A 14,859-nucleotide genomic window follows, 5' to 3' on the forward strand; every position below is an offset into this window, starting at 1 on the left:
TGCATAATTTTTCATTTACACTTAGAAAAATGAGAGTCGTCAACTCACTCAGATCCAGTACATCGCCTGGCCTGACCATGGTGTCCCTGATGATTCAAGTGATTTTCTGGATTTTGTTTGTCATGTACGAAATAACAGGGCTGGCAAGGAAGAACCTATTGTTGTTCATTGCAGGTATTCTATTTTCTGTTTTTATGATTGAATAGCTGTCTGACTAGATGTCATTTTTTAAAGGGAATATGTATTTTATTTTGTCTTTAAGTTGTGATTTTCACTATAATTAGAACTCAAAGCTATGCTCTGAAGATAGAAGGCAAAAAGGGTATGTTCCAGCTGATTGGCGGAAAGATTTTTTTATCATAACAAGTAAAAATAACACTTTATTGCACTGATTCTTAGAAGCTTGTTTTTTTCACACTCGAACATCTCTGAACTTGAAATGCGTTTTATAAATGATGGTATCTTAGACTTGATGAAATACAATAAGGTAGACATTTGGTTGCAGCCTAAGGTTTAGATTTCCCCCGCCCAGCAAGATACTCCTTCCTGACCTGTGGCCCCTCAGGACATTTGGTGAGTATTCTCATCTCTTGAAATGACCCTACCCAATACCATCACAAGATAAGCCACTTTTAGGAGCTCCAGTAAATAGTGGTAGGCTGTCCTCCCTTCCTTTCATACTTGTGCCCCCTTTTGCTCTTAAAGGGCCAAGTACAATGACTCCAGCCTTCACTGCCACCAAGAGATTAGGAGACAGAAATTATTTTCTGCCTGCCCTGGCCACCTCTGTTATTAAGTGATTTATTCAGAGGATGTGTTGAGCTATCGCTTTATCCTTAAACTTTCCTGCACTTTTTAAGCACAGACTTTAAAATCATCAAAAACAGATTGTAGACCAAGTATTTGAGAGACAAAATGGCGGGATGGGTGAATGAATTTGGCCATTTTATATCCTAAGTCCCCAATATCCACTAAGCCGTGTTTACAGAGAATACTTCAAAAAGTTGTTCTTGACTATCTCAGTGGTAAAGTTTAATCAAAATTAAATTTGGCTTTAAAAACTGATTTATTTGAGTGTGTAAAATACTATATCTTTTGTGTTTGTTAGTGACAGATTATTGTAGTTCTTTTATTTTATATTTTAAAGCAGGTTCGCTCCAATAAGCTTCTATATTTTGTTCATATTTTAAAAACTAAAATGTAACTCTTTTAAAATAGTATTTTTACAACTAACAATGGGAAAGGCATGGATTCAAACCATTTTAATCTGTATCAAATGTGAAATTTTTTTCAATTTTGAAAATATCTAGTTGGCCTGCTAGAAATCAAAGTTTTTCTTCCGCTATATTATGATTCAGTACTTTAATTTCCTGCACAAAAGTTTAATGAAATGGTATCAGTAAGACCTTGCCCCATATTTGTCTTTTTTAGTGCTGGAATTGGAAGAACTGGGGTTCTTATTACTATGGAAACAGCCATGTGTCTCATTGAATGCAACCAACCAGTTTATCCACTAGACATTGTAAGAACAATGAGAGATCAACGAGCCATGATGATCCAAACACCTGTAAGTGCTGTACCTCATGTATAAGTGTGTATTTTCAACATGGTGGTTTTTGTTATCAATGTATATTCCAAACCATATTTTTACCTTTTTAATTCCCTGCCAGGAGCTAATAAGTTCTAGCAGAGGGGTTATCAAATACTGCCGATGAGCCAGATCTGGCCTGCCACTTGTTTTTGTAAATAAAGTATTATTGGAATATAGCTATGGTCATTTATTTACATATTATTTATGGCTGCTTTCACACTGTAATAGCGGAGTTGAGAAGTTACAACAGATACCATATGATCTGTAAAACCTAAAATATTTACTATCTGGTCTTTTACAGAAAATGTTTGTCAACACCACCCTAGCATGTTAAATTTTGAGTGCTTAAACTGGCACAGAGGAACTTGCTCGGTATTACTTAGTCAAGTGGAATGCTGAGGACAGTAGTATCTCTGAACTGGAGAATCTTGATAGACCTGCTTTCAGCTGTGGTGAAATTGCCTTTCTTTTTTACATGATAAGTTAAATTGCAATAACAACAAAAGTCATAGAAATTAAGCTACTAACTTATTGTATTCTCCACTGACTCTGAATAGTGTTCTAGGAATCAAAAGAAAAATCACAGAATTATAGAATTAATGTTAAGATTAGTTTTTCTACATTAGCCATTGTGAAATGCTAGCATTGTTGGTGGCATTTAGATTACTGAAAGTTGACCTATATGATCTAATAAGTGCTTGTCATTTTTTTAGCTTTAAATTATGGAAAATTTTAAACAAAAAAAAGTAAACAATATAATAAACACTACTATGTTGAGTACTCAGACCCAACAACATGTGCCATATTATTTCATCTATACTGCTACCTGCTCTCTCCACATTTGAAGCAAATCCTAGACTTCATATAATTTTGTCTATAAAAATATTTTAGCATGAATCTCTAAAAGATGTTTTTTCTTCTAAACAAACCACAATACCATTATCATATCTAAGTATAATTAACAATAATTCCATAATAACATCAAATAACCAGTATTCAAATTTCCAGTTGTCTCATATAATTCATATTTTTAAATTTTAAAAAAGCCCTATCGAAATGTAATATACATACCATAAAATTTACCCTTTTAAAGTATACAGTTCAGTGGTTTTTATTATGTCACAGAATTTTGCAACCATCTTTACAATCTAATTTTAGAATGTTTTCATCACCCCAAAAAGAAACTTTATACCTGTTTTCCCTTATACTTTCTCCAATCTCCCCCTGGCCCAGCCCTAGGCAACCACTAATCTACTTTGTCTCTATAGGTTTACCTATTTCATATAAATGGAATCATGCAATTCGGTCTTTTGTATTTGACTTCTTTTAATTAGCTTAATATTTTAAGGTTTATCCATTCTGTAGCATGTGCCAATACTTCATTGCTTTTTTTGGCTGAATAATATTCCATTGTATGGATATATCACATTTTGTTTATCCATTCATTATCTGTTGATAGACATTTGGATTGTTCCCACTTTTTGCATATTATGAATGATGGCACCATAAACATTTGTGTACGTTTTTGTGTCAAAATGTTTTCATCTTCCTGTACCCAGAAGTAGAATTGCTGGATCATATGGTAACTGTTGAATCTTTTAAGGAACTGCCAGATCGTTTCCAAAGTAGCTTTGCCACTCTGCAGTTCCATTAGCAGTGTATGATGGCTCTGTTTTTCCACACTATCATCAAAACTTGCTATTATATTTTTTTATTTTAGCCACTTACTGAATATAAAATGTTTATCTCATCGTGGTTTTGATTTGCATTTCCCTAATTAATGATTTCATGCATCTTTTTATGTGCTTATTGGCCATTTATTTGTATATAGTCTTTAGAAAACTGGTCAAATCTTTTGCCCTTTTTTCAATTTGGTTTTTTATCATTTCATTGTTGAGTTGTAAGAGTTCTTCCTATTTTCTGAATGTAAGTCCCTTATACATTTATGGTTTGCAAATATTTTCTTCCCTGCTGTTCTTTCACTCTCTCGATTATGTCATTTGAAGCACAAAGGACTTCAATTTTGATGAAGGCCAGTTTATTTTTTTTAATCACATACGTGTTTGGTGTCATATCTAAGAAATCGTTGCCTGAGAGTTTCAAATATTTAGTCCTCTGTTTTCTTACAAGAATTTTATAGCCTAGTTCTAACAAATAGGGTCTGATCCATTTTGAGTTAATTTCTGCACTTTGGTTTGAGGTAGAGTTCCAGTTTTATTCTGTATGTGCATATCCAGTTGTCCTAGCCCCATTTGTTGAAAAGACTTCTTTTCCTATTAATTGTCTCTGAGTCTCCTGTCAAAAATCAGTTGACCACAAATATAAGGGTTTATTTCTGGACTTCCATTTTATTCCATTGATTTGTGTGTATATTCTTATGCTAGTATACTGTCTTAAACTATAGCTTTGTAATGAAATTTGAAATCTGGATGTGAATCTCCCAACTCTGTTCTTTTTAAAGACTGTTTTGGCTATTCTGGATCCCTTACATTTACATATGAATTTTAGAATCAGTTTGTCCTTTCTGCAGAAAAAGCAAGATCAGGATTACGTTAAACCTATAGCTCATTTGGAGGAGTGTCGCCATCTTAATGATATTCCATCTTCCAAACCATGAACAAAAACTGTCTTTCCATTAATATATGTCTGTTTAAATTTCTTTCAGTGATGTTCTGTAGTTTTTCAGTATGCGAGTCTTGTATGTCTCTTGTTAAATTTATTCTTAAGTTTTTAGTCTTTTTGGTACTACCCTAAGTGAAATTGTTATTTTCATTTTAGGACTCTTCATTGCTTGGGTATAGAAATAAAATTGATTTTGTTTATCGATCATGTATCCTGCAACCTTGATGAAATCATTTATTAACTCTAATAGTTTTTTTGTGTGTGAAAGTGGATTCCTTAGGAATCTCTATACACGAGATCATGTCATCTGCAAATAGAAATAGTGTATATCTTCCTTTCCAATTTAGATTATTTTTTTCTTTTCTTCTTCTTGCCCAAGTGTCCTGGCTAGAACTTTATTTAACATTCCAATATAATGTTAAATAAAGTGGTGAAACCAGACATCCTTGTCTTGTTCCTGACCTTAAAAGGACAGCTTTAGATTTTTACCACTAAGTATCATGTTAGTCATGGGTTTTTCATAAATGCCCTTTATTAGGTTGAGGAAGTTTTCTGCTACGAGTCCATTGACTGTTTTTGTCATGAAAAGATACTCAATTTTGTCAAATGCTTTTTCTGTGTCTGTTGAGATGATCATGTGGTTTTTGTTTTTTATTGTATATTACATTGATCGAGTTTTGGATATTAAACAAACCTTGCATCCCTGGGATAAATCTTACTTGGAGATGGTATATAATTCTTTTAATATGTTGCTTCATTTGATTTGCTAGTATTTTCTTGAGGTTTTTGTATCTACATTCACAGAATAATTTTTAAAATTTTTAATTGTAGTAAAATACACAACAAAATTTACCATCTTAACAGTTTTTAAGTGTACTATTCAATAGTGTTAAGTACGTTCAAACTGTTTTGTAACCAATCTCCAAAATTTTTTCATCTAGCAAAACTAAAACTCTCTACCTATTAAAACAACTCTCCATTCCCTCTCTTCCCAGTCCCTGGCAACCACCATTCTACTTCCTGTTTCTATGAATTTGGCTACTCTAAATACCTCATATAAGTGGAATCATACAGTTTTGTTTTGTCTTTTGTAATTGGCTTACTTCACTTAGCATAATGTCTTTGCGGTCCATCCATATCGTAGCATGTGTCAGAATGTATTTTAAAGCTGAAAAAGACTTCATTGTGTGTATTGACCACATTTTGTTTATTCTTTCATCTGTCAATGGACATTTGGGCTGTTCCCACCTTTTGGTTACTGTGAATAATACTGCTGTGTACATGGATGTATAAATCTCTTTGAGACTGTGCTTTCAACTTTTTTTAGATATATGCTCAGAATTCAAATTGCTGGATCATATCATACATAGTTTTGTTTTTGCCTTTACAGTGTGTGTAAAGTCAAGATTCAGATATGGTCCACACATTTTGATTGGTTTATATGTCTCCTAAATCTCTTGTAATCTATAGCTTCCTCCTATATCTTTTTCTTGCAGTTTATTTCATGAACAAACAAGATTGTTTGTGCTACATAGTTTCCCACAGCCTAGATTTTGCTTATTGCCTTCTCAAGGTGGTGGTCTCTGTAAGAGGCACATAATGCCTTTCTTATTGTGATGTTAAGCAGCCTTTGGTGATCAGTGTGTGCATCATTCATTGGGTTTTCAAAATGATGATATTCTATCATTCTTTATTCATATATTAGCAGAACAGTTCTTTAAAGAGGAATTTTTCATCTGTCATTTGGTTAACCAGTGGTACAGTCTATATGGAAACATTTGATGTTTTCCCTTTATTTACAAGTTTTCAGTATAATGAGTTGATTCACTTGCCTCTCTCAGTAGCGACTACTTACTTTTGTTTATTTTGGTATTATTTCGAAATCATGGATTTATACATATGTGATATAGTTCAACCCTTTGTACTTATTATTCTTAATGATGCCTAAACTGGCTTATTTTTGGCCAGTGGGAGCCTACTCAGCTTGGTTCCTGAGCCTTTTTGTCAAGGCCCTAGTAACTTTGATAGCTTCCTTGCCAACAATAAAGATGTCTAAGCCCCACCTTTTACACTTCCTGCCTCAGACTTAGAATCTGGTTCTTTTTATTGAGAAATTGTTTTAGGCAGCACCTGTGAGCACTAGGGTGTTTTATTGCTTTTGGGTTAGTGTTAGCATTTGTCTCTAGAAATCTTCAATTGTCAGAGGTAGGAAAACAAACTTATGAATTAATACTGGTATTTCCAATACAAATTCAGGACCATAGTGTTTTTACTTAACATCCTCTACCTTACATCTTCATCCCCTTTCTCCTTTAATAAAAATGCTGGTTCTCTACAATACCAGCAATGAAAGACTTAGAATGTCACAAGTACTCATTTGTTTTACTCCACATTATACAACAGTCTCAGAATAACCCAACTAACACTACTACCACCAGTAGTATGGTCTGAAAAGAATTTTCAATTTTTTTCCACAGTTCTTTTTGCTTTTTGGATATATTCTACAAGAGATACAGTCAAATACTATTTCAAAGTTCCTTGAAATTGCTCCTCTCTATGTAGTTATGACATGAACGAGATATATACCTTGATCCGTTTCATGTTATTTTCAATTTATAGAGGTTTTTTTTAAATTAATGGTCTAAAAGGGTATATTTATATGGTTCCAAAGTAAAATCTATAAGATAAGAAAATATATTCACCGAAGTCTAATCTGTCCTTCTCCTGTACCTTTCTCCTTCCTTCCCCTTATAGGAAATCATTTTTTAATTATTTATCCTTCCTTTGCTTTTATTAAAACTTATATATTGAGTTAGATAGATATTTGTATCTGCTCCTCTTTCTTAACATAATATATTGTGTGCAGTTTTCTCTACCTTGCTTGTTTTACTTAACAAAATATTCTGGAATCATTCTGTAGTAGTCTGTAGACTCTTCTTCCTCCCCCACCACATAGTATTGCATTATGAGGACATGCCACAGATTACTCACCAGGTCCTTTCCTGATGGCAATGTGGATTGTTTCTACTTTTTTATTATTATAAATAATTTGATAGTAAGTAGCTTCATTTATGAATATGTTTTCAATTTCTTTTTCTAGTTTATCTTCAAATAGATTCCTAGAAGTGAGATTGCTGGGTCAATAGATAAGTTGATGCAATTTGTCATATGCTGCCAGATTGCCATCCACAGGGATTGGGGTAATGGTAGGGATACTAGAATGAGTTTTGCCAACAAAATACGTTGTCAGACTTTTTTACTTTTTGCTATTCTGTTCATGAAAAACGATATCTCTGTATAGTTTTACTTTGCATATCTTTTGTAAGTAAGCCAAGTGAGTTATTTGTCATATTTTAATTGTTTTCCAGTTTTTTCTGATCAGTTCTTTTTTGTTATATTTTATTTTTCAGAGTCAATACAGATTTGTATGTGAAGCTATTTTGAAAGTTTATGAAGAAGGAATTGTTAAACCCTTAACAACATCATCAAATAAATAAGAAAGCAAAAGACTTGGGATATGTGTTGGAAAACCGCTTTCCATTGTATTCACTATGCCATAATACTGCTTGCAGGAAATGGCATCTAAACAAACAAACAAAAAAAAATGAAGAACTAACAAAAACTGAAAACTTCAGCACTGTTGCACTTTATGTTTAAAAAGTCACTCTTTCAAAACCTATAATTCATGTGTTTGAAGACTATTTCATGCTTTGCTCCGAACACATAGTGAATAACTGAGTATGTTCAGGGTAATTTATGAAATTTTGAGGTGGTGCCATGCAGTCCCCTTCTGATAGAATTGCCACAAACAAGGCTCAGAATTCTTATCATCTCTGTTACACACTTGTATTTTGAAAGCAAAAAGAAGTAAACATCAGAAGTCAGCTCTGGTGTTTTCCAGTGATTCACGTACTTACTATTACTGATTATCAGATTTTATTTTTTAAATTTTAGCAATATCATTTTCAATATTAGCCAATACACTGCCTATGGATGCAGCACATCTTTCCCTAAACTCCCCCTGTAGAGACCTGCTGTTCATAAGAAGAAAGATGGAATTTGCTTTTCCCAGGAAATGCTGCACATTGTCCATTTACCAGCATCTTATAGAAAGTATAAATATGAATCTACAAATTTTCTTGAATTTAATAATGTAACTTATATTTATCATAAGGTTGGCTTATTCCAAATCATGTGATTTCACATACTTAATGTAAAGGATAATGCATGCATTGTGTCTTAACCCCTTAAGTGCCTTGAGACGTCTTTGTCTAATAAAAAGGCACTCATTTGACCGTACTAGGAGGTATGTATGTATATTGTACATTTACATTTTTATGCATTCTGAATCAGTTCACATTTCAAAATAGCTTCTTGTATTGGGAGTTACGCTGTCAAAAAAGGGTAAGGAAATTCTATTTCTTACTCAATTCCTGTATTTTGCCACAGGAAGCAAAAGTAATTTGTGTTCTACTGAGTGAGTACTCTGCTGCTACAGAATTGTTCAAAATCTGCACATTCCTTTTCTGAGGGACAAGGATTACAGTTTAGCAGCTCAAGTTAAAAGATGCTTTATTCTTTAAATTTAATATTTATTTTATGCCTAACTGTAGAAATGGCATATAATATGCATATTAAAGTTAAACATTGATATTTTAAGCTAAAGGTTGAGCAATTAATTGTGATTTACTTCTGTCACCAAATTATTTCTATTCAGCATTCATTTCAGTTCATATCAAATCAAGCTTTGTTCACAGTGGTCTGTTGGTTGAGATACTTCAAACAAGGAATGAAACATTATTGATTTGTGTCCAAATGTAATCCCTCAGTAACTGAAATGAGGATTTTCTTGTCATTTCTGTGTACAATTAAATAACTCCAGTTTATATGTACTTATTAAGTTATAAGCATGTTAATATGGAGAATTTTGATTGTCCCCCCTGATGAAAATCTGATTCCCTTTAAGGATGTGTATATTTTCCTCTTTGGGTTATTTTTTTTTTTTTTAAGTCTACGGAAAGACAGAACTTTAAAATTGCCTAGTTTTAATATAAATGGAAATTTGCTCCCCTATTGAAGTGTTCTATTACACAATTATTTTATATGGATTATGGTTAAAATAGACTCATTTACTAGTGGTTTCTGAGTATTTCAGCATAGTCTTGATAAAATTTAGAGTTGACTGGTAGATATTTTGGAGTGCCATTTAGTATGGGGGGAAAGTGTACATTTTTAAATCTTCAGTATAATCTAAATGATGTTATTTCAGATATTCAGAATCATAATAAATTTTAGGAAGATAAGTCCTAAATATTAATAGCCAAGATACCAAATAATTTATTGTCTTAAAATATTTGAAATTTTTTTTTAAAAGAAAAGTAAACATAACCTTTATGTCGAAGAGAAACTCTCTCATCTATTTCTGGATTTCATAGTCAAGACAGTATAAGATAGTAGATAACTAGTTTTATTTGAACATTCCATTCTCTACCAACAGATAAATGTAATTTAGACTGCTATATGAAATAAGTTGAAAGTCAAAAAGTAAATCATGTTGGGGATCTACATAATTAATAACTTTTTTGGCAGTTTTCATGTGAATTAAAAAGAAAATCTGTCCTAACTGTATGGATAGAATATGACAACCATAGATTTTTTAAAAGATACAGTTGTATAGATATAAACAGATAAATGGCATGGTTGGCATGTTCTTTAATTTGGGGCTTTGTTTACACTTCTGAGATTAACTGTTAATAATTTCTTGGCAATGAGCACTGCTGCCTTTTTAAGTCATTAATGCCAGTCTTTAAATGATAATATAAGTTTCAGGATTATATTTAAATTTCTCGTATATCAGTTTTTCATCTAGGGGGTATTCTCTGCCAGTATTTTTATGTACAGAAAAGATCCTTTTTTAAAGACATTTATTGGGATCTTAAATTTAAAATAAATTATCCTTCACAACTTTTTAAAATGAACATCCTAATTATGCTTCCCTGTTCACTCAACAGGCAAGACTTTATTCATTACACCTAAGAAATTTTTTACCCTGTTTATCAATCTATATAGGATTCTAGGAATCATCCTAGCTTTTGTATGCCAAGTAGTTCTAGATTCCATTCATGTCAATGTAATATTGCTTGATAAAAATGCCAAATTCCTTATATCTAAACTACTTTCTCCCTCCTCCAGCCATATCTCCCTCTCTCTCTGTTCCACAACTCTCCCCTCTCCCCACCCTCCTATCCCTCCCTCTCTCCTCCTCCCCCTCCCCCTCCCTCTGTCTCCCCGGCCCCATTTCTCTAGAAATTAGTGCTGGCTCTTATTCTTACAAATGTTAATAGATATTGGTAAATCAAGGGGCTTATGTAAATGCTAAGAAATGTTTGTGAAGACCTTTCCTCTCTGATTCATGATGGTTTACCATGTTCATTTCAAATGTTTTATTGAGCATCTGATTTTTGTCAGCACTGTGTACATCGGATGAGGAATATTGTGGAATAGACTTTACATTCACAAGAATTGGTAGTGTTTGTTAAACCAATGCAACCATTCAAAATAGAGGCAGAGTAACAGTGTAACAAATAATTTCCTTTGTTTGACCTGCCTGCACAAGTAGGAGGGGTGAAGGAGTTGATTATTCTGATTGATAGTAAAGAGAAAATTTATATATAAAAACTGGTTTCAAATGTATGAAAGTATGTTAAGCCATTAAGACAATTGCTTAAAGGTTTCAGGTACTAATATATACACTGAGATACTTTTGTGTGTTTATATATTTGTGTGTTTCACAAAAGCTAATGCTAACAAACAGAGGTAAAGGATTGTTTTAAATGTAGAGTTTATGATCTGTTGGCAGATCTGATCAGGTCTAATCAGGTATTTGAGCAAAAGTTTCCTATCTCCAGTAGAAGTACTATAACTTGAGAGCTAAAAGGAACTTGAAAGATTTTATCTAATCTCATGTATTATTTTAGGCAATATCTGTGAATATCATAAATTCTCAAGAATTTTTGTCTATTTCAGCTCAAGAATTATACTCAGGCAGTGCTTTAATAACTATGATGACCTTAGAAGAGATGTCATTTAATTTAGAAAATAAGTAGGCTTTAAAAAATGATCCACATTAGAACCCCAACTCAGTTTGCTAGCAATGCTTCCCTGACAGACCATAGACTTTTGTAAGGTATTTAAACTGATATGCGTGCAGTGTGAAAATATTCTAAAATGCAAATTAGAAGACTAATTTTTAAAAGCACTTAAAACATAGAATTAAGATTTAGAATATACATCCATTTAGAATCAAATAATCTATGTTCATAATGTGAACATGTAGAATTAAAGCATTACTTGTTTCATAATCTTATCAGGAAAGGAGAAGAAAAGAATATTTTAATAATGTTCTATTAAATGTTTTTTGAATATTTAAAATATTCTGATGGTAAGGTTGCCAAAGTAGGTTTGAATTCATAAAAATTATACTACAGTAATGTGGGATATGTTTACATCTCTTATTTTATTGTAATTATTTTGTAGTTCAGGTGAATTTGCATTTAAGTCACTTAGAGTAAATACATTATGGTAAATACTTGTTGGAATAAACATCTTTAACATAACAAGACATAATTTATGCCACAGCTTTTATGTTAGCTGCCACATCAACAAAGTAACTATATTGACATTGCTTACTTCCCACATTTGCTTCAGCTATCCAATCACAATTTCTGCAAGCATTTTTTGTGTGTTTCCTCCAAGTAAAATAGCTACATTATTAAAACCCACTGGATTAACTTTATCAAACATTGGAATGACTGATCTGTTGGCAAAGATTTATTGGTGCCTCAGTGTGATCACAACACAGGTTGTAACAACCATTTTATAAAATTCTTTGAGAATTGTGTAGAGACAAAGGAATTTACATAATAAAATATTTTGAAGGCTAACTGCTCATAGGTAATTTCAGCAATTTTGCAAAGAGCCCATGAAATTAATCTCTAAATAGTATTTTTGGGAGTTCGACTTGCTTTACAATGTCTGCATCTATTATCAACACAATATTTTATTATATACAGACTTCATTTTTAGTAGCAATTACTACAATAAGCCTTTCAATATTATCAAAAACAATTTCCTATTTCAGCCAGAAATTAGACATTTTATTCTCATAATCTTGGTGAAATTCTCATGGGTAGACACCAAACTGTTATTTCTGTTTCCATATCCAAATTTGCTGCTATTTATTTGTATGTTTTTTTTTTTTACAGCAGTTTACTGTTGATTTCTAAAGTTTTGTAGTTTTTATTTTAGTAATTCAAGTTAAATGGGCAGCCAGAAGTAGTATCTACTGGGATGCAGTTCATCAACGTTGACTAGATATGGTTCATCGCATAAATAAATCAATTTTTAATTTACAAAGTGAAAGGTATTAGCAGTATTGCAAGTTAAAGACTACAATTTTAGGAGGAATTTCTAATATTTAACTTCCTAAAACCTTTTAAAATTTCAAATACAAGAATGAAAATGTTTGAAAATCTTGTGCTCATAAGTTTCAGTTAAACTGTAGAATTTTCTTATCTATTGTGTAAATGATATAGAAAATATTTTTCTATGGACAAAAGATTGAAATGGTTAACTTTTACTTCATTGTTTAAAAAGGAAAAAGTGATATTTGTATGTCTTTCATGCTGTAAAGAAAATGAATGTATCTTTCAGATGTTACTAGAATTATGGCTTGAATCTAAGGATACTCTTTGTTTAAAAAAAGTCATGAGGGATTGAAAAGGAAAGGAGTATATTCCACTTCATTATACAAAATGCAGTTTTAGAAGCAAAATATAATTTCATCATAAACGAGCAATCATTATTGAAACATTTCAAATGTAATGTACATTCTTTTTATCTTTCTTTTAGCTCTAGAATAGGAAATTTCAAGAAAATTTGTGCATACTGTTTTTTAGTGTAATGTAACTGAATTCTAGACTTCTCCGGAGTGTAGAACATTGTTTTTGTGTGAAGGTAAACATTCTGCTGAATGTGTTTACCATGAATTAAAGTTCTCAGGCTTTGTCACTGTGGCAGCCACAAATGAGGACATCATTGTGAGAGTGTGACTTTGGTGAAGCTAGAAAACCATGCCTAATAATTAACTGTAGTAAATATGTGCAGAGGCCCCTGACAGATACTTTTGCCTTTTTATTCTCATTGTCTTAGATAAGTATAAATTTGACTTGTAGCATTGGTGTCTTATATACTTAAGGGTTTATTAATTCAACTGAACAAAACAACTGAAAAAATACCCTACATTTTAAACCAAAATCTTTCTGTGTGATTAATTTTATCAACATTTTCTTAAAGGTAATATATATTATTTATTGCTCATTAAACTTGACTCAATGGGACCTTCATTATTTTGACACCTGCTTCCATCCCTCCAACTTGTAAAAATCATTAATTTCCCTTTACAGTAGTGTTGTGAAGTAAGCAACCTAAACAACTATTAGGTGATATTTTCCTTCATTAACTTTTGTTAACAGTTGTTAAAAGTTAAATATCGGAGCCCCCTCAGTCCTGAGAGTTCCCAAAATTTAGCAAATATTATTTGTGATAACCTTAACTAAAATGTCACATTGCTATATGAATGATCACCATGAAGCCATCAAGGAGGCTCAGCCCTGCTTATAATCTTAGACCGAAATAGGTGCTGATTTGTGGTTTCCCCAAATTCATTGTAGTCACAATTGAGCCCATTTTACCTTTTATTTAAAAGATGCTTTTTAATTTTTACTCCTCAATTGTAGTGTTCCAGTTATTTGCCTTTCTTGGCAAGAAAATTTCAACCCAATTCTGGGATTCTTTGGCCCCTTGTCTTTTCCTACCCCTTCAGTAAGTTGACAAAATTATTTATTCTTATATTCTGTAGAATAGGTCAAATTTCTATGCTGAAATTGATTCCTTGAATTTCAAATAGTAGCACTTTATTTCATGCTTACTACTGACTTAATTTATACATTTTAAAATATCCTAGGAGTTTTGTAAATATGGAAAAAATTTAATGGATTAGTATATAGAGCCCATTGGATTGGACCCAAGTTTAAGTGCTTTACAATGATCTCTAGATAATTTGGTATTTAAAAGGTAACTTGTGTGATTTTAGCTTTGCCACTTTTCTGTAATTTATTTAGTACAATAAAGGCTACTCAGTTGACTGAATTGCTGGACTCAGTTCTGTCAGCTGGCTTAAACCAAGTTTTGTTTTACTATAATTTCTGCTATGCATTTTTGTATATTACATAAACACTTGGAAATCCATTTGTTTAGTTTTGAGTTGTACCTAGGGGTTAAGTCAATACTGCACCACAAGTAAGTTGAAGGGGGCAAAGTCCTGACACTTTAGATACACATGAAAGGGCAGGATTTAAGAGACTAAAAACAGTTTACATTAAGCTGTTTTCATTTTCTATCATTAGAATATATATGCTTAAAAAATTAAAACTGTCCAACCCAGTGTTCCTACAGCATCAGGACATTGCAGTTACAATCCATATTGCAATTTTTTCCAATAAGAAAAGCTAGTCTTTATTTTCTACAGTTGTAGGTTTAATTTTAGGATGTATAGTTTACTATATACTCATCGATGATATTTTTTA

At 32.1% G+C, this 14,859-nt stretch overlaps 1 protein-coding gene across 8 annotated transcripts in view; it reads left to right on the forward strand.

Annotated features, from left to right (window-relative positions):
- Window positions 1-14,422, forward strand: part of PTPN4 (protein tyrosine phosphatase, non-receptor type 4) — a 192,944-nt gene extending 178,522 nt beyond the window's left edge. For 5 of the 8 annotated variants that reach the window (XM_011366099.2, XM_011366097.2, XM_023534123.1 and 2 more), the window contains 3 exons: window positions 26-174; window positions 1,432-1,567; window positions 7,624-7,842. In XM_011366099.2, coding sequence (XP_011364401.1) covers window positions 26-174; window positions 1,432-1,567; window positions 7,624-7,710 — 372 coding nt within the window. In that variant the 3' untranslated portion in view covers window positions 7,711-7,842. Of the gene's footprint in view, window positions 1-25; window positions 175-1,431; window positions 1,568-1,892; window positions 2,028-7,623 lie in introns of those variants that run through there. The other 3 variants (XM_011366098.1, XM_023534124.1, XM_023534122.1) reach the window with 3 other exon arrangements.
- Window positions 14,423-14,859: the final 437 nt, after the last annotated feature.

The sequence above is a fragment of the Pteropus vampyrus genome, unplaced genomic scaffold (genome assembly GCF_000151845.1).
Source record: "Pteropus vampyrus isolate Shadow unplaced genomic scaffold, Pvam_2.0 Scaffold120, whole genome shotgun sequence".
Taxonomy (NCBI): domain Eukaryota; kingdom Metazoa; phylum Chordata; class Mammalia; order Chiroptera; family Pteropodidae; genus Pteropus; species Pteropus vampyrus.